Here is a 21,728-nt window from a genome sequence, read left to right on the forward strand (position 1 = left end):
AACCCAAAATCTCTGTAAATGTTTATGAAAATTAATAAAATATAATTGTAGAAAAAAATTATAAATAAAAAAAATTAACTGGGGAAAAGGAAAAAAAAAGAATTGATGACTTTGAGTTGAAGTGTTGCAGAAAGAGTACTAAATATACAAGGGACGACAGAAAGAACAAACAGATATGTTGGAGAAGGTGGAACCAGAATGCTCCTTGAAGGCAAAGATGATACAGCCTCATCTCACATACTTCAGGAATGTTGCTTAGAGAGGCTGGAGCTTGGAGTGGAACATCAAGCTTAAGAAGGTGGAGGGTTGGCAAAAGAGAGGAAGACCCTCAACCAGGTAATTAATACAGTGATTGTGGAAATGGGCTCAAATGTGTCAGAGATTGTGAGGATGGTACAGGATTAGACAGAGTTCAGATCTGTTGTTTATAGGGTCGTTATGTATGAGTTGTACTCAACTTGATGGCACCTAACAATAGTGACAACAATAAGAAAAGGAAGTTGCCCAGGTGGCTTAGTGGTAAGAAATTGCACTGCCAACCCAAAGGCACACAGTTCCAATCCACCAGCTGATCCAAGGAAAAAAAGATAGACAATCTCCTCCTATGTGATTTACTGTCTCTGAAAACCTGCTGGAGAGTCTATTATGAGTTCACCTCAACCTTAACAATGACAAAAGCACCATAAATTATTGTGGTGCCTCTGTGTCATCAAGTTACCTGTGACTCATAGCGACCCTATCTACAACAGCTCTGAAACCTGCCCTGTCCTGAGCCAGTCTCACTGTCACCGATACACCCACCCTGAATGCCCCAGTTACTGTACCAATCCATCTCATCCAAGTTCTTGCTCTCCTGCACTGTCCCTCCATTCTTCCAAGCCTGATGACTTTCTCCAAGCACTGGGCCCTCCTGGCCACATGCCCAAAGTATGTGAGATGGAGCTTCAAAATCCTAGCCTCCAAGGAGAAACTTGCTTTCACCCTCTCCAAGACAGACCTATATGTTTTCTTGACAATCTAACAACACAGGATAGAATTTCCCCACAGGGTTTTTCCCCCCCTCTACTAGTTTATTTACAAAATTCAAATACAAATTTGAACAAATTCTTTCAACTTCCCTCACCATCCCCCATCAAATTGTACAACCCAGTGATTAATCTCCCTTGCTCTCTGTACATCCATATCCTCTGTTTCCAGCCTTTCCCATCCCTCCTGAGTCCTTATACTCGTTCTACAATAACGGTTTAATACAATATGTATCCTTGTGGGCTGAGTTAGTTCACGCAGCATAATGCTCTCCAGTCCCTCCCAGGTTAGGTAATAATTTACAAAGTTATTGCTCCTGAGTGCTGCGTAGTATTCCATTGTGTGAATGTACCATAGTTTCTCAATCCATTCCTTTATGGTTGGACATTTGGGCTGTTTCCATGTTCTTGTGATGGTGAATAATGTTGTTATAAACATTGGTGTTCAAATTTCAGTTTGTACCTCGGTTCCCATATTCTCAGAGTATATTCCAAGTAGTGGAATAGCTGGGTCATACGGAATTTCTATGTTCAGCTTTTTGAGGAAGCGCCAACTGCCTTCCAGAATGGTTGCACCACTTTACAATTCTACAACATGTATAAGAGTTCCTTTCTCATCACATCCTCTCCAACATCTATTACTTGCTGCCCCATTAAACTTTGCCACTCTTATTGGAGTGAGATGGTCTCTCATTATGGTTTTGATTTGCATCTCTCTTATTTCCAGCGATTTGGTTTTGAGAACCATAAATCTTTACAGGAAGAGATTGACCGTTTTCCTCCTACAGAGAAGCTGGTAGATTTGAATCCCTGACCTCTGGGTTAGCAGCTCAACACACAATACACAATACACAGTATCACAAGGTGTCTTGTGCTGTATAAAGTAGGTGGAATAATTGAATCTACCACCACAGCACTAAATGCTTCACATTTAACATCTACAGCTGAAGTTATTTCTGAACTCAGAAGTCTTCCAACTGCTCCCTTAGTTTCCTCCACTACAAACATTATCTGAAACTCATTTTGTATGCTTTTATCATGAATTATTTCACTATGTATACAGCATTGGCCCCGCAAAGTCAGTGTGCTTGATATGTTCTCTATTTACCTATGATGTGACTAAAAGAACAATACTTAATATTGATGTCTGGAGCTGGCTGTCACTTGAGATCCTTGGAGAGATTGTGCCACTTCCAGAGAAAGTGTTGACATTAGAAAATGTGTCTGAAGCATAAATTTTGTCTGAACAAGTTTGATAACTTACTGTCCATAGTGTCAATCTTCCTGCAGAATGGTGAAGGAAAAGAGGCATCTGTCATGATTTATTCACGGAATATTATTAGAACTTGCTAACACTGCATGGTGCAAGATTGGGAAGGGTGTGCATCAAAGATGTGTCCTATCTCCATAGCTTTTCAATCTATATGCGGAACAGATTGTCCAGGAGGCTGGGCTCTACGAGGAGAAGTGTGGCATCGTGATTGGAGGAAGACTCATCAACAATCTGCATTATGCAGCTAACACAACCCTGTTTGCTGAAACTGAGGAGGACCTGAAGTGCTTGCTGCAGAAGGTCAGGACTGCAGCCTTCAATATGGACTGAAGTTCAACGTCAAGAAAACAAAGATTCTCACCTCTGGGCCGATTGGCAGTATCATGATGGATAATGAAGAGATTGAGATTGTTGACAGCTTCAGTTTGCTCGGCTCTACAATCAACAGTCTTGGTACCAGCAGCCAGGAAATTAAAAGACAAATTGCATTGGGAAATTCTGCTGTCAGAGACCTCTCCAAAGTATTGAAGAGCAACGATGTTAGTCTGGAGACTAAGGTGAACCTGATAAAGGCCATGGTCTTTGTAATTACTTGCTATGTATCAGAGAGCTGGACAATGACTAGGGATGATAGAGTTGATGCCTTTGAGCTTTAGTGCTGGAAAAGAGTATTGAAAATACCATGGACTGCTAGGAGAACAAACAAGTTTGTCTTGGAGAGGGTGAAGCCAGGCTGCTCATTGGAGGCAAGGATTCTGAAGTCTGACATACTTTGGACATGTTGAAAGACGGGATCAGTCCTTAGAGAGGATGTAATGTTTGGGAGGGTGGAAGGACAGCCCAGAAGAGGAAGACCCTCGATGAAATGGATTGATTCAGTCACTGGGATAATGCGAATAGGAATGTTGGAGTCAATAAGATTGGCAAGGGATAGAGCAGAGTTTAGAGCTGTTATACCTAGGGTCACTATGAGTCACAAGCAACTTGAGGGCACATAACAACAACATTTACAAAGTATTTACTGCTTTTAAAACCTGTTCTATATATGCTGCATAGACTAACTCCTTTAAACCTTACAAGGATTCTACCATTTTTATTTGGAGATGAGGAGCCTGAGGCAAAAATTATTAAATATTTTGCCATCAAGAGTTACAGGAGCCTTGTCAGAGAAAGAATTTGAACCCGAGGGTTCTGAATTTCTCTTCTATGAGATGGTGATCACATTGCCTGGGGCACCTTCAAGTTCAGAGAGTATTTAAAGGTTGAAGGTTTACTTAGTAGTGAACTGCAATTGATTTGATGTCACAATGGTCTACAGCATTGCTACATTCAAGCTCCCTGCTATTCTATTGCTCACCAGTCCATACAGAACTTAAGGACTACATTAAGGGATAAATGACATTATTGACACACAATTTTTAAAATACCTGGATGTAGCCCTAAATCTGAGTCTTTCAGTCACATCAGCTAGTTCCATCACACAGATTATTACAAACCGTTCTTCCTGGTGATAGAGTTACATTTACCTCAAAAAAGTGTAAAGGCTTTGCAGATAGGAATCTTACCTCAGCTGTCAAAACTGAAGAAGGGTAGGTGGAAATGGTGGGACTTTCTATAAGTGCTTATCTGAGGAGTGGGCCAACTTGCCGTCACAAGTTTCTCTGGCTTATATCCTGCCACTTTTAGGTCTACAGCAGGAGCCTTCCTGCTGAGGTACAAATCAAGAAATATCTCAAGGCTTGTCACAGTCAGATCCTCCTGGTCTATCTGAGGATAATTTCATTAGTGCCCAGGGACCAGCGGTAGTCTCCTGAGAAGGAGATGCACTGCCAACACAAAGGCACACGGTCTGGAGCCTATTTAGCTGCTCTCTGAGAGAAAGAAGGGCAGTCTCCTCCTATGTGATTTACAGCCTCTGAAACCCCACTGAAGGGTCAGCAGTGTTATTAGTTCTGAATTGACAGCACATAACAACAGCATTCCACGTTACTGCCTTGTCAATACTCACTCTGTCTGTCAGCCGAACCACAAGAATTCTTTTTATTAGAGATAAACCTGGCTCGCTCTGGACTCTCAGTCGATAGAAGGAAAGGTGTGGAGTAAAGTCTCCCAGTTGTGAAGAGAGTATTCCTTCAAGGACAGAAATAATGAAAACATTTTCCTCAGAGCCAATTTACTTCTTTTTTCTACTACTGAAGATTCACTAAAACTGAAGAGCAACAATATATTACATCCCCCTGGTTTCAGGTCATCTCAGTTGTGTCTCTTCTCAAGATAGTCACCAAAAAGGAACTTTATATTCAACAAAAGGGGAGATGTGTTAAGTATGGCGGGAAGTGCTATGCTGCAGAATTTAGCTTTTGAAATGCAATAGAACTCAGATCATAAGAACAATCACTTAATTATTTTCATGCTAAACCTATACCTAGAACAAGAGTCTGTTGTCTGAATAGAACAAGGAAATGGGATTTTAAATTAGGAAATATATGTATCAGGGTCCCAGCCTCTCTTCACACCTATTCAATTTGTATGCTGAGAAAAATCACTCGAGCAGCTGGACCCTAGGAATAAAAATGTGCTGGCAGGGTCAGAGGATGACTTATTAAAAACCTGTGCTATGGGGATGTCACAACTCTGCTTGCTGAAAGTGAAGACGACTTGGAGTTCTTGCTGCAGGAGGTCAAAGACTATACAGCCTTCAATATGGATTACATCTCAACATCAAGAACACAGAGATTCTCACCACTGGACTTCTTGGTACCTAAAAACAACAACAAGGAACCATTGTGTTACAGGCTGCTCTAATTATCTCTTTCTGTTGTCAGCTGTCATTACGTAGGCCCCCAACTCAAGCAGATTCCATGCACAATGGAAACAGACTATTGTGATCTAGGGGAATGTTTAAAAGTTATTACATAAGTGAAAGTTTGCAAATTGGTATTTGTTTTGGGGGGGTTGGTTTTGCTTGTTTGCTTTTTGGGTTTTGGGGTGGTGTTTTTTGGGGGTATTAACAGTAAGATTTATTGATCTGTATCATAGTACAGGCGCCAGGGACTTGCCCATAGTGCTCTGGATGTACAAAGCCCGAACATTCTGCCAATTCTTCTTTAGCAGTGAAATCAGAAAGCTAAAAGCCAGGTGGATGTTGTAAACAAGTTCATCATCTGTCATCTCGACACGGCCCACAGCCACCGCCAGACACAGGACCTTTTTCATCTGGAATTTGGTGGTGGACTTCACCTTGTCTACTTTTGCCAGCATGTTGTCATTGTGGGTCAGCAGAGAAGGGAACTTGCCAGGCTTGTTCAGCCCTGGACCTAGGATTATTGGGATCGGCTTGATCAGGGATTCAGAGGCCAGAAAGGCATCACACTTCCTGGCCAGCTTTTTGACCAGCTTCTTATTCTTCTTGAGTGTTCTCAGCGCTTCACTGTCCATGTGGGGGATAGCCACAGCCTTGGCTTCATCACAGTGCTGCTGATCCCCAAGAACGCACACTGAGAGCTTGGGGCGTGGGGTGGACTTAAGCCTGACGGTCCCCAAGAAGCGATCTGCAGCTCCACGTCTCTAAAAGCTTTCCGCGTTTGCGTTGGTTCCAGTGCAGGACTTCCCGCACCGCCTCCTAGAGGATGTCGCAAGAGAATCGGCTGCTCATGGTTCTTGGTGCAGCAGTAACCAGGAAAAAACCCACAAATTGGGTTTTCTTACCCAACTATTCATTCACATTTTGTTTTAAAACATTAAATATAGTACTCACTTTCCCTGTTTCCTCTCCATAATTTCCATTTCCATGAAGCCTTCTATTTTGCCTCTTCCTCCTGTGAAGGCTTTATCCTTTGGCAAATGCTGCTTTCTTGACCTTCAGCGTTTGTTCATTCTAATGAGTGAATGGCTCCCAGGTGCTTATTGATCGATAGATCACCGTATATACTTGTGTATTGTTCAGCTGAAGTTGAACCACGGGAGAGTAAGTATAGTCCAAGATCAAAGGTCTCACAGAATTTTTATTTATTTGGGTTTTCTTGGTTTTGTTTTGGCTTTTTGTGGGTTTTTTAAGGTGTTTTTTTTTTTTTTAAATTAATTTCAATGAAAGTTTACAGAGACTTGGGGTTTCCAGTCATTCATTGTTGCACTTTTCTCCTTACCCACCCCAACACCCCCAATTCACCCTTCTCCTTGAAAAGTAAAAGAAAAACTCTTTCAATGTTATGCAATCCCTCCCCCCAAATCCACTCCACTGTGCAGCCTTCATTCTGGACTCCTGTCATGACAATAATACTCAATCATATATCCCTTTTAAACATTCTCTCCCTCATCTGTTTCAATGAACATCATTCATCCCCTCCTTCTCTGTCTTCCCTCAACCTCGATGTCAGTCCCATTTTACAACAGTGGCCCTACGCAATATTTGTCCTTTTGTGACTGAGATATTTCACTCAGCATAATGTCCTCCAGGGTCACCTGTTTTGTATAATATTTCATGAGTTCCTTGGTTTTCAATGCTGCATAATATTCCATGTGTGAATATACCAGAGCTCCTCTATCCATTCATCTGTTTTTGGACATTTGGGTTGTTTCTAGTTCTTTGCTATTGCGAACAAAGCCACGTGGGTATGCTTGTTTTTGGTTTTTACGTAGAGTTTTTCTATTGTTGTTTTTTGTCTCTCTGATTAGAGCGAACTTGTCTTGGATTAGAATCTCTGTTGAAACTTTTCCAGCTTTACAGGACCATCCAGGTCACCACAAAAGGGAAGTGGGTGGCTCTGTGTGAGGTAGATTGGCTGGGAACAGAAACCAGGGTGCGGGCAAGAGTTCTACCACAGAACCACTGCTGCCTTCTCCAGTTATTTGTGACTAGATAATGAACTACTTTAAAGTTGGACAACCTAAGACAACAACGACATTTCTTTTGCTCATGATCTCATCGTTAATAAATATAGGCAGCACCAAGCAGAGATGACTACTTATCTTTGCTCCAGGTGACACAAGCTGGGGGAGGTAGAAAGCTGGAAGCTAGAACTACCTGAAGAGTCATTCACTCATTACGCAGTCATCAGAAATCCTACCTGGGGTTCTTGGTTCAGGTATTCACTTGTGATTTCTTTACATGTCTTTCACATTCTTGCAACCTGATGGCTGCTTTCAAGGGAGCAAGTGCCCAGACAAAACACAGATGGCCAGGCAGAAATGAGATGAATTTTCTTTCACCTTCTCTAGATTCAGCAGTCACATAGCACCATGTATGTCACCTTCTGTTGGCTGAAGTCACAGAGATCCATATAGTTCCAAGAGAAAGAAACGCAGATTCTATTTCTTAGCAGACACAAGTCTACAGCACATTGTAAGATCATGAAGGGAAGCTATCTATTGATGTAGATATCTTCAGAAAACACAATCAGTCACAAAGCACTATTTGTTTCATGCACGTATTTTTCACTAAGTTCAGACAGTACATGGGAACCTATCTCACACCTCATTCTTTTCTTTACATGAACTATCTCCTTTCTAGATTCAAAGGATAGATGGAACCTTTCCAAAGTTTACTCTAACACTGGTGAAACTCCATGCAAAGTATATATGTGAAGGACTTCTGCTGTATGAGTGACCCAAATCAAGTCCACTACGTTGCAGTCAACTCTGTCTAGTAGCAAGTCTCTCTCTGGTTTCCCAGAGTACAAATCTTTACAACAACACCCATCTTTCTTCTGAGGAAGGCCTGGTGGATTTGACCTGCCAACCTTAAAGTTATCAACTTGACACATTACTCATTCCATCATTTTTTTACGCATGAAGTCTCCAGGGGTTACAAGAGTTAACGTGTTCATCTGCTTATAAGAAGACTAGATGTTGGCAAACTCTGGTGTCCTAGTGGCAAGAAGCTGCACTGTAATCCCAAAGGTGGCCAGTTCAAATCCACCAGATGCTCTGCTGTAGAAGGAGGGACAATCTCCTCCTATACCAGTCAGATCTGATTTGATGGTACACACAAAAAAATAATAAAATTTTTTAAAAAATTTTTAAGGAAGACTAGATGTTCAGTTCAACCACCCAGGGAAAAGCCTGGTATTCCACGTAAAAAAACAAACAAACAAAAACAAAAAAAACAACCTCTTCATGTTACAGTTCGGCTACATGAACCGGAATCAACTCGACAGCAACTTAGGATTTCCTTTGTAAGAGTGTGTAGTCTTCAGGATAATTTTTGTAATGAACTAAGAGAAGATCTGAAGGCTATATAGACTAAATTTTAATATTATGATTAACTTTATAATGTCATGTAAATTATATTACAAACCACTTGCTGAATGCCTACGCTTTCTTGTTTGAAAATAGTGGTATTAACATTTCCCACTCATATCCTTGGGGTGTTATGAAAATTAGCATGTTAATGAATGTAATGAGTTTGCATGTGAAAGAAAAGTAACTACACAACTAGAGAATAATCATTCCATTATCTTCCCGTTTGGAGATAACGAATCACAGCTTCCATCGAAGTCGACATTTGCCGGCAATCCACACAACAGAGATGATAAGGAGAACTCGCCGTGATTGACACAATTCTCAAAAGAGCAACAGCTGGAACACTGTGTCACATCAATACTCTGTTCTCCAGGGAATGGAATTATTAAACGTTACACCTTTTGGAAACGATTTGCTTCAGTCTAGATTTTGCTAATTGGGCCACCAGATTCTACCAACCATTTTGGAGGAATAAAAAGAAATGCCATGGTTTGTTTTGAAAAGATCAGATCTCCTGTAACTAACACACTGGAAAAAACAACCAAGAAAATCCATTATTCTCCTGTTAATGCAAAGAATATTACTTTGTGAAAAAAAAATCAAAATCAAAGAGGGTTGTTATTCTAAAACCTGATAAAAGTGTTAAAAATGCAAAAAAATCTTTGTTTTCTTGACAAAAGTTATTCATGATTTCTATTAACAGAAGGAGCCCTGAGGGTCCCATGGAAAATGGGTGGAACTGCTAATTCAGAGATGGGCAGTTTGAATCCACCAGCCACTCTGAGGGAGAAAGATGGACATTCTTTTCTTGTAAATCCAAAGAGTTTTTATGACTTGAGGGGCAATGGGTTTGGCTTGAGGCTAACAATAGTAAAATCCCATCATATTTTAAAATGAGTTGTTTTATAAAGACACAGAGAAAAAGCAAGGTGAGAAAATGTACTGCATTTGTTTTAGGAAAAGTTTGTGGAAACAATAAGGCTTTAGACAAAAAGATGTGAACATCTGTTGACAGAATCGAAGGGCACTTTGCTTTTTTTTTTGGTTGAAGTTATTTAATTCATTTTTATTTTTTTACTTTGAAGCATCAGCGCTTTAAAACGTTCCCTTGGTAACTAAATTATTAGTGCTATTTGCTTAAACTTACTGCATTTGAGGCAAATTCTTTTATAAAAGAGGATTTGAGTGGGCCATTTTTAAAATTAGAAGCTATAAATGGAAATAATTAAATATTTAAAACTTGCTTTTGGTACAGTGAAAACTGTTAGCAAATTAAGATCATTTTTCCAAACAGCTTTCTGAATGTACAGGAAGGAGTAAAAAATAAACAAGTGAGGAGACTGAAATTGTACAGGGGTATTCAAGATTAATAATACAAATTGGCTGGACACTGCATTCAATGTACTAATAATACCACCTGTCCCACTTATAAAGAAGTCAGTTTTATTCTTTCACAGTTGTATTTGGTGTATAACCCCAAACCCACTGCGAACAAATCAGTTCTGATTTACAGTGACCATACACTGAGTTTCTAAGACTTTCAGTCTTTAAGTGACTGTCCCTGGGCCTCCCATCGAACAGTTGGTGGATTTGAACTGCTGACCTTTCTGCTGTCAGCATGATAAACATTATGCAACCATGTTGTTGTTATGTGCCATCGAGTCATTTGCGACTCATAGCGACCCTATCTATATACAAGAGCTCTAAATGCTCTTCTATCCTGTGCCAATCTCGCCATCTCAAATGCACTTATTATGAAGGAGTAACAGATGAGGAAGTGAAGAAGGTAGAAAAACAAACATTTTAAGATCCAGTGTTTAAATATTATTTGAAGGCAATGTAACTTTTTACTCCTGAACTGAGTCAGTATTTTTGGAAATCTGTCCAGTTAGATAAGGAAAATTGGACAGTTAATAAGGACAACAGAAGAAGAATCGATGTCCTTGGATTATGATGTTGGAGAAGAGTACTGAATATCAACAGACAGCCAAAAGGACAAATAAATATGCCTTGGAGCATGTGCAACCAGGGTGCTCTACAGAGGCAAGGATGGTGAATCATCATCTCATATACTTTGGGCATTTTGTCAGGAAGGGACAATGTTTCAAAAAACACATAATGCTGGCAAAGGTAAAAGGTGAGAGAAAGGAAGACCCTCAAGAAGAGGGCTTGACACAGTGACTGTAACAATGGGCTCAATCAGATCATGATAGGATAGGGCAAGGTGCAGAGCGCTCATTCACAGGGTCGCTATGAGTCATAGACAACTCAACAGCACCTAACAACAACAAATCTAAGAAACCTCCACTGTACAGTAGTTAAACACATGGGAGCTAGCCAAAAGGTCAGTGTATCCATAAGAGAAAAATGTAGCAGTCTTTGTGTAAAAGATTATCGCCTTTATAAATCCTATGGGAATAGTCTAAAAGGCTATAATCCTTTAGACAAAGACTACTATAAATCCTGTAGAGAAATTCTAGGGAGCTCTGGTGGCCTCGTGGCAAGAAGCTGCGCTGCAATCGTGAAGGCATGCAAAATCTACCGGCTGCTTTGAGAGAAAGAGACGGATGGTTAATCTCTTCTTTTGCTTTAACAGCCTCTGAAAACCTGCCAGAGGATCAGCTGTGGGTCAGTTCTGACTCCACCATACACAACAACAACATGGGGAAATCCTGCTCTATACTGTAGAGTCACTGTGAGTTGGAATCAAGAGAGCAACAGATTAGGTTTGGATTAAAAGATGAAATAGTTTAAGAAACAGAGAGAAGAGTTTGCTGGAGGAGGGGAGAAAAATGGGGCAGGAGAAAGGATGTGGGAGAATCAGTAGTGAGGGGAGGTAGGTCAAAATGAAAAGAAGAGGAGAGAATTGGCTGTGAAAGAGGAACAAAAAAAGATAGAAGGGAAAAATGAGAATAATGTAAACCAGATCGAAGCAAATGATGACGCTTTGGACCAAATTCAGTCCATATTGGGTTTTCTGTTTATTTGTTTTCTTTATCTGCCTGAGCTAAGACAACTTTCACAGTTTTTAAATGTCGGAAAAACATCAAAAAAGAGTACTCTTTTGTGGCACATGAAAAAGGAAATAACTCAAGTTGTGGAATCCACAAATAAAATTCTACTTGGAACACATCTATGTCCCTGCATTACATACATGATTGTTTTTGTGCCATGGTGGCAGGTTTGACTAGTTGCAGCACAGATCATATGACTCCTAGAGACAGAAATATTTGTCATCTAGCCTGTGAGGAAAGAATTTGCTGATCCTTGATGTCATCAATAAACAGTTGTTAAATTTCAACTACATGCTCAGTTTTACAGAAGAGTGGAGAGTATGACAGGGGAAAACTCCCCCCAAAAAACCCAACAAAGATGTGGTCCCTGCCCTTGAGAATGTACAATCTAGTTAAGAAGGAAAATGCTAATAACTGTTCTTCATAGGTGATTGCCAGGAGCTACTAAAACAGCGAAAATGGAGGTTTATTCCTTCCTGTTTCTTGCTGACTAATACCTTATAAGTGATTCTTTTCTAATTCAACCATCTAACATGCAATTGTACCCTACAAAACATCTGTATTTTTAACCTCTAGTTTCAGATTATCTACATTTACAAGCAGCATGTAAGCACTCACAAATACAGGCTTGATTTTGAGTAGCTAATCCATTTAAGAAAGCAAAGTTGGTCTTCTTAGGAAGATAATTCCTTAAAGAGATGAAGGTTTTGGTGGGAAATGTGTACAAAGATCTGAAGATTAAATATGACCCTATCAGTTATGCTATTGATTCATCGGTATTGATACAGAAACTTTTTCTGTTCTCAGATAGAAATAAAATCCTCTAAAGGCACAGGATTAAATGGTTCATATATTTTGTTCATAGGGTCATTATGAGTCATCTCAACTTGACAACACCTAGCGGTAAAAATAGCAACACTTTGTTTTGAGCTCTGGTGGCCTATTGGTAAAAAATTGTGCTCTTAACCCAAAAACACATGGTTCCAATCCCCGAGCTAATATCTTTTATGTAATTCCATAATTTATCTGGCCTTTGGTCATTAGTGTTCAATGCCTCAAACCTATTTTTGAGATGTTGTTTAAATTCAGGTGGGATAGACTAAAGATTGTATTTTTGGTTCTTGTGGTCTTGCTTTTATTTTTCTTTAATTTGAACTGGCACATGAGTTGTTCAATACTTGTTCCTTTGTCAGCATTTGGCTTTGTTTGATGTTTGATATTGAGCTTCTCCAATGATTTGTTCTAAAAATATAGCCAATCTGATTCCTGTGTGGTCCATAAAAGAAGATTCATGTGTATAGCCTCTATATTTCTTTAAAAAAAAGGTATTTGTGATGAGTATAATCATGAAATGTACAAAATTTAATCATTTACTCTCCAGTCTCATTTCTGTCACTAAGCCCACAGTTTCCAACTGCCATGCTATCTACTTTTTTTCCAACTTTTGCATTCTAGTTATCAATTTTTTATCAATGCATCTTGACTGCATGTTTGGTTCATTTCAGACAGCAAAAGTTAGTGGAGGGGGGAGGGCTGGTCAGGGAGAGAAGTGCAGCAATGAATGAATGGAAATCCAAAATCTCTGTAAATGTTCATTAAAATTATTAAAAACAACACAAAACCAGCAGTAGTAACCAAAACAGATATACTAAATCTGATCCCTATCCAGCCTGTCAAATGAAGTCCATATGTTAAGTTAACATTTATGTTTTTTTTAAGAAGATGTTTGGAATTAATAAATCATTGAACATTAAAAAAAAAAGATTTAGTAGAATTCCTCAGTGTCCTACATTTTGGCTTTAGCTGTTGGTGCATCTATTTGAATAACAAGTTTATTAACAGGTCTTCCTTGTGTAAGTATGAATAGTATCCTATCACTATGAGCATTTCACTGCAGGATAGATCTTGCAACAGCCTTTTTACCTATGAATGTAATGCCATTCTTCAACTCTTCATTCTCAGCATAGTAAACCATATGACCAGTGGATTCAAAGTGACCCATGCCAGTCCTTTTCAGTTCACTAATGCCTAGAATGTCTATTTTTATGTTTTAATTTCTTTTTTAACAACTTTCCATTTTCCTACAGTCTTACTTTATACATTCCATGTTCCAGTTATTTATAGTTGTTTGCAGCTGTTTTGCCTCATTTTGTAGTGACTTCCCATCTGGGCTCTACCTCTAGCTAGAATACAATATATAATAGCTACTCACACTCCTCTACTGATCACGGGATTTTTGAAGCCCTGTTATTTCAGAAGTGGATGGCTAATCCTCCTTCTTGGTTTATCTTAAACTGGGAATTCTGCTGAAACCTATCCACCATGAGTGACTCTGTGATATTTGAAATGTCAGTGCCATTTTTTAGCATCACAAGTTTTCTCAGTATAGCAAACTGAGAGATAAGGACTATACTGATAACTGCAAACAATAAATAAATACACACACACACACACACACACACACACACTCACTCCATGGGAGAAGAATGAACAATCTCCTCCCGTGCAATTAACTGCCACTGAAAACCCACTGGAGGGTCAACTATGGGTCAGTTCCAACTCTACTGTGTACAACAAAAAGAACAACCTGGACCTAAATTATAAAATAAGTAACAACATGTAAATCAATATCATTTTTACCCACCCATCACTAACAGTGGTGAAAATGCTGCCTTTTTTTTCCCAGAATATTGCTTTTTAAAAAGTAATAACACTGAATTTAAGAATCTGGCAAAATATAGAGGTACATTTACATTGAAAAGTTTAATTAAAATCTTTTTTTCAGAGATGGATGCAGGGCTTAGGAGAAGCAATAAAGCATTTTGAAACTAGAAAGTTTGGGGTGCTATTGCTAGCCTTAGGTTTGAAAAAGTAAGGATAGGAGATACTATTAGAATCCAGATAGAAAACTACATAAAGAGGTTTTATAACAGGAGCTGTGTCTGTCTTTCTTTAATAGAGAGACACAGTCAATTTGCAATGACCTGGCAAAAAGTAAAATGAGAAAATAAACACTTGACCTTGTCCTTTTCAGCCTTCAATTTCCTTTCAGCACTTCCACTGGCCAAACCCAAATATTAACAGCAAGTAAGGGAACCTTATCTACTCTCAATAAGAAAAAAAAATCTGTTCAGTCTCCATTTTATACAAACGTATACATACATTCAACAAATGATGTCTCAGCTCAAAGTGAGTCAGTGATGTCTTTGTTCTCTCTATGGTTATCCAAAACTGCAGAACGAGAGAGAGGGTTTGCTCAACTCCAGGATTAAAATAACATATTGAAATCAATCAAGCACAAATTTAAAGCACCCCTAACTTTTAACAGATTTTAATTAGCAGTTACAACTGTGTTCAATCAATTTTACCCAAGAAACTATAAACTATTTTCAAGCACAAGGAGGAGGGGAGGGAATAGATTCATGAAAATGAATTTTGGATCTTGAAAGCATTTGCCTTGTAGCATATTCTTATATTGCTTGAACATACCATTCATTTGTATGTTGAATATACAATGGACTACTAGGAGAACAAACAGGTTCATCCTGAAGAAGGTGAAACCAGGCTGCTCTTTGGAGGCAAGGATTCTGAAGCTTTGTCTGATATAATTTGGACATGTTGCAAGGAGGAACCAGTTCTTAGAGAGGGACATCATGCTTGGGAGGATAGAGGGACTGTGCAGGAGAGGAAGACCCTCAAAGAAATGAATTTATTCAGTCACTGGGGCAATGGGGGTAGGTGCGTCAGAGACAATAAGGTTGGTACAGGATAGAGCAGGGTTTAGGGCTATGGTACACAGGGTCGCTATGAGCTGCAAGCAGCTCTAAGGCACATCACAACAAACAACAACAATATGTATGTATAGGAACAGACAAGGGACACACACACACACACACACACACACACACTCCTCTTTAGCCAGAAAGCTAATTGGAATTCAAAAGCTACAGTTTGTAATTAAGTGAAAACAATGTAAACAACACCAGTGTCATGCTTAGAGAGATGAATAATTAGGATGTCAGTTCTATGCCATCAACCTACAAAATGACGCTGTGTTGGATAAGATTCCAGATTAAAGGGAAATTTCTGACTGCTGCTGAGTTGGAACCAATTCAAAGCTGACCCTTCGGCAAGTTCTCAAGGCTGTAAATCCTATGAGGGAAAAGTGTCCATTTTACTCTCAGGGAGAAGCTAGTGGATTCAAATCACCACATTTAAAGTTAGTAATACAAATCCTAAGAAACAAAGGCACCATTTCTAGTCTGTGTTTTCTATAGCCACTGAAAAATGCGGGAGTGAATAAAGAATTTAGAGGTTGCAAATATGAAAATCCATACTTTAAAGAAAAATCTATATTTGAATCTATACTTTCCGATAGGAAAAAGTCACCATGTCTCAAAGCTCCAAGTTTGAGTTCCTTTGTTTCTCTACTTCCAAACCCAGTATTTTCCCTACTTAAAAAAAAAAAAAAACAACTGCATGAACTAGTTAAAATTTCCCAGAGTGCTGTTTTTGTTGTTGCTTTAAATTTTTTCCTTTATCTCACTATTTTAGCATATACTCCCCTTTAATCAAGGAACATGAAAGCAAAGGATGAAGCCAAACAATGGTAGGTAATGAATATTTATGTGTTTTTTAAGATGTTACTTACTTTGCAGTGAACAGATACCTTCACAAATTCACAGAAATTTCCTGCAACTGCTCTTATAGCATTGAAGGATAAGAAGCTTTGTATCTGTTATGTTTTGAGTGCTTATATTCTAGAAATCTGTTGTGTTGTTATTGTTGTTGTTATTATAGATGACTTCAAGAAGAATATGACTAATAGCGATCCTATGAACAAAAGATCTGAACCCTGTTCTACCCCATGTCATCCTCACACTTCCTGATACACAAGAGCCTATCGTAGCAGAGGAGGAGATAGTGTTGTTGTGTAGTGTTGAGTCAGAATCGACTCAAAACTGACCCTCTATAGGATTTCCCAAGGCTGTAAATCACACAGGGGAAGATGGCCTATCTTTTTCCTTTGAAGCTGCTAGTAGATTCAAATTATCTGCCTTTGGTTTGGCAGCACAAGTCCCTACCACTCAGCTATCAGAGCTCCCTCTTTAGGAGATAACTAGCTCTGGTAAGAAGCTAGTGCTGCAATCCCAAAGGCTTGTGGTTTGAGGTCACCGACTGGGCGTAGAATGATAGAATCCTGCACAATCAATGATTTACTCATAGCAAATACCTTTTATAAGAAACATAAATGAAAGCATCCACATGGAATTTCTCTCATGGTATGCACAGGAATCAGATCGATTACATCTGTGGAAGGAATAGTTGAAGAACTTAAATATCAGCAGTGAAAACTAGGCTAGGTAGCCATTGTGGAACAGACCATCAACTATTCATATGCAAGTTCGAATTAAACTAAAGAAGGTCAAATCAAATTTGCAGGAATCAAAATTTGATCTTGAGTCTATCCCATCTAAATTTAAAAACAAACTCAGGAACACGTTTGAGGCCTTGAACACTAATGAATGAAGATCAGATAAACTGTGGAAGGATATCAAGAATATCATTCACAAAGAATGCAAAAGGTCATTACACAAGAGAGAAAGAAGAAAAGACCAAAATGGATGTCAGAAGAGACTCTGAATACAATACCAGAGCCCAGAGAATCCAAAGCAAATGGAAGAAATCAAGAAATTAAGGAGCTGAATAGAAGATTTCAAAGGATAGCTCAAGAAAACAAAGCAAAGTATTATAATAAAATATGCAAGGAGCTGGAGTCAGAAAATCAAAAGGGTCAAACTTGCTTGGCATCTTAAGCTAAAGGAACTAAAAAATAAATTCAAACTGCAAGTTGCAATAATTATGGATGTTATGGGCAGAATACTGAATTACAGAAGGCATTAAGAGATAGAAGAAATATACAGAGTCATTTTACCAAAGAGATCTTTTTACACAAAATTACATGAAATAACATATGATCAAGAGGCAAAGGTCATGAAGGAGGAAGGGCATGCTACTCTGAAGGACTTAGCAAAAAATAAGACCCCAGGTATTGATGGAATACCAATTGACATATTTCAACAAACAGATACTGTCCTGGACATGCTCACTAGATTGTGCCAAGAAATCTGGAGGAGTACTACTTGGCCACCTGACTGGAAGAAATTCATATTTATTCCCATTTCAAAAATGGTGGCCCGGCAGTGTAGAAATTATCAGACAATATCACTAATGTTACACACAAGCAAAATCCTGCTGAAGATTATCCAGAAATGACTGAAGAGTATATCGACAGAGAACTGCTAGAGTACAAGCTAGGTTTAGAAGAGGTCATGGTACTAGACACTGCCAATGTCAGGTGGATGTTGGTTGAAAGCAGAGAGTACCACAGGAATGTCTGTGTTTTATTTACTATGTAAAGGCATTTGACTATGTTGATCACAACAAACTGTGGCTGACTCTGAGAAGAATGGGAATCCCAGAACACTTGATTGTGCTCATGCAAAACCTTTACTCAGACCAGAAAGCAATTGTTAGACAGAAGAGATGACGAAGAGATTGAGAGTGTTCACAGCTTCAGTTTGCTCGGCTCCACAGTCAACACTCTTGGCACCAGCAGTCAGGAAATCAAAAAGCGTATCGCGATGGGAAAGTCTGCTGTTAGGGACCTCTCAAAGGTACTCAGGAGCAACAGTGTCTCTCTGGAGACTAAGGTGCACCTGATACAGGCCATGGTTTTTGCAATCATTTGTTATGCATCAGAGAGTTGGACAATGACTAGGGAGGATAGAAGGAGAATTGACGCCTTTGAGCTGTGGTGCTGGAGAAGAGTACTGAATGTACCATGGACTGCCAAGAAAACAAATAGATTCATCCTAAAGAGGGTTAAACCAGGCTGCTCCTTGGAGGCAAGGGTTCTGGGGCTTCGCCTGACATACTTTGGACATGTTGTAAGGAGAGACAGGTCTTTGGAGAGGGACATCATGCTGGGCAAAGTGGAGGGACAGCGCAGGAGGGGAAGACCCTCTATGAGGTGGATTGATTCAGTGACTGGGGTAATCGGGATGGGTGTGTCGGAGGCAATGAGAAGGGCACAGGATAGAGCAGGGTTTAGGGCTGTTGTACATAGGGTCGCTATGAGTCACAAATGACTCGACGGCACATAACAACAATAACAACAACAAATGTATTTTTCTAGTTTGCTTTTGTTTTTATTATCCTTGAACTTCATCCACACTGATGGTCTGCCTCATTCTTTATCGCTGCTGTACAGTATTCTCCCATAATTATTTAACTATTCAAGGGATAGAGCAGGGTTTAGGGCTGTTGTACATAGGGTCACTTTGAGTAGCAGCCAATTCAATGACACATAACAACAACAACATTCTCCTGTATATAGATGTTTAACTTGTTTCCAACATTTTACAACAGCAAACGGGGATGCAATGAAAGTTAATGTATATATTTCTTTACATGTATGTTCCGTGGTTTTTCTAAAAATAAGGGAATTGTAATTACTATACATAAGAATATAATGAGATCTCTTCCATACAATTTCAAACTGGTGTCATTTTGATATAAGAAATACATCTACAGTTTCATAATTATTTCATTACTGGTTAACAGACAAAATATTAATAATGTAATAGTTTTTAAATTTTTATAGGTAATCTCTGAAATAATGATAATTTTCTGTTAACCAGAATGACTTTACTGTCCTTTTCCTTAAGGTTGTTGTTGATGATTGTCTTCGAGTCGAGCATGACCTATAGTGACTCTATGAACAAAAGACCTGAAGCCCCTCTACAACTATCAACATGTATCATAGTTCATAGAGTTTCCAGAGGCATGTTGTTTAGGAAGTGGATGCCACTCCTGCTTCCAAACCTGTCATAGTATGTTACTGTTGTTGATAAAATGTTAAATGTAATGTAATTCTTCATTGTGTTTAAGAGCTGACCTTCTAGTCTCATATTGAGTTTAGTTAATATTTCTTTTTATTTGTTTCTAATTGTTGTCGCTGTTATGTGCCATCAAGTCGCCTGGGACTCATACCAACACTATGTTCAACAGTCCTAAATCCTGTTCTATCCCATGCCAATCTTATTGTCTCTGACACACCTATTCTCATTACCTCAGTGACTGAATCAATCCATCTCATTGAGGGTCTTCCTCTCCTGCGCATGACATCCCTCTCCAAGGACTGATCTAGCCTTGCAACCTGTCCAAAGTATGCCAGACAAAGCTTCAGAACCCTTGCCTTCAATGAGCAGCCTGGCTTCACCCTCTCCAGAATGAACTTGTTTGTTCTCCTAGCAGTCCATGGTATATTCAATACTCTTCTCCAGTACCACAGCTCAAAAACATCAACTCTCCTTCCATCATCCTTAGTCATTGTCCAGCTCTCTGATGCTTAGCATGTAATTGCAAAGACCATGGCCTGTATCAGGTGCACTTCAGTCTCCAGACTGACATCATTACTCCTCAGTGTCTTGGCGAGGTCTCTGACAGCAGACTTTCCCAATGCAATCCATCTTTTATTTTCCGGTCTGCTGGTACCAAGAGTGTTGATTGTAGAGCCACGCAAACTGAAGCTGTCAACAATCTCAATCTCTTCATCATCCATCATGATGCTTCCAATCAGCCCAGTAGTGAGTATCTTTGTTTCTAATAAGTTGGACATTATATCATCAAATGCCTTTTTAAATATATAAATATTTTAAATGTTTTTTTCTTAATTTTTAACATCACAACTCAAACTCATTGCTGTTGAGTCAGAACCAACTCATAGCTGACCCTCCAGTGAGTTTTCTGAGTTTATAGATAGCACAGGGGGAGACTTCCTCCTGCAGAGCTGCTGTGGGATTCAAACTACTAAGAGACAAACTACCTTATGAGTACAACTCCTTATGGACTCGCTAACTATTTTTTACATGAACAATAATCAATCTCTTTTTTTAATTTAACCTAAAATTTTATTAATGTACTTGTTTGTATTGAAATATATCTGTATTATTGAAATATACTCCACTTGGATACAATCTATTCTTTTACCATAATATTGAAGACAGGTTGCTATTGCCATCATTTTAACTTCTTTTTTTATCATATTCATGGTAAAATTGGCTCATAGTAGATATTTTTTTAATTTATCTTACAATTCTTTGTGTGTGTACCATCAAATTAGATCTGACTGGTACAGGAGGAGATTGCCACTCCTTCTCCAGCAGAGTATCTGGTGGATTTGAACCGTGTACCTCTGGGATTGCAGTGCAGTTTTTTGCCACCAGGCCACCAGAGCTCCCTTCGTAGTGGATATTTTAAACTCTCTTTGTTAGGGCTCATATTCAGCTGTATGATAGTAAGGTAGGTAAGGAAAGTAAGGGAGTGAAAGTGAAAGTGAGGGAGGAAAATGTGCCACATGAGTGAATGAAAAGCCAACTTTTCTATAAGCTTCTGTTAAAATCATAATTAAAATGAAAAAAAAAATAAATGGATTGGTACATGTTTCATTTTTTCCTGTGTTGTTGCTGTGTGCAACTGAGTCCGAACTGACTCATAGCTGACTATCCAGTGAGTTTTCAGAGGCAATAAGTCACACGGGAGAAGCTTGCCCATGCTTCTCCCATGGAGCAACTGGTAAATTCAAACTGCATTTCTGTTTCGCAGAATATAGTACACAGAATGAAAGGTCACCATTTCTTCATTAAATATTAAAAACACATTCATAAAATTATGTAGATTAAGCTACCATTTTTAAAAATTAGGCTTTCTTTAAAATAATATTTATAATCTACATCAATGTAAAATATGAATCTTTTTGTGTTCATTTTGTAAAAAAAAAAACTTGAAGATGAAGGTTATTAAAAAGCTTATAATATCTTCCTAAACATTACCTTTCAGAATTAATGACTATTAGCATTTTTTGGTGTAATTTTCTAATCATTTCTGGTGGTTTTTGGTTTGGAGGGTTATTTTTGGTGATACAAATCTGTATTTAGAATTAGCCAGATGGACTCAGTTTAGATGATCCCAATTTGTTGCCAACATCCAAAGCATCATAGTCAGGAGCAAGTCAAACATAGGCCTTCTCTCCATCAGGCCTAATCAAAGTGCTAACCTTGACCACATCAATGTCATAAAGCTTTTTTTAACAGCTTGTTTGATTTGGTGCTT

General features: G+C 38.8%; 1 protein-coding gene across 1 annotated transcript in view; it reads right to left on the minus strand.

The window, feature by feature from the left end:
- Nucleotides 1-5,331: 5,331 nt before the first annotated feature.
- The window catches only part of LOC102843826, an 80,750-nt gene continuing 64,353 nt past the window's right edge, over nucleotides 5,332-21,728 (minus strand). The window contains exon 3 of the mRNA XM_006891954.1: nucleotides 5,332-5,865. Coding sequence (XP_006892016.1) covers nucleotides 5,332-5,865 — 534 coding nt within the window. The remainder of the gene's footprint in view (nucleotides 5,866-21,728) is intronic.

Source organism: Elephantulus edwardii, unplaced genomic scaffold (genome assembly GCF_000299155.1).
Source record: "Elephantulus edwardii isolate Elephantulus edwardi_28Jun2011 unplaced genomic scaffold, EleEdw1.0 scaffold00106, whole genome shotgun sequence".
NCBI lineage: Eukaryota > Metazoa > Chordata > Mammalia > Macroscelidea > Macroscelididae > Elephantulus > Elephantulus edwardii.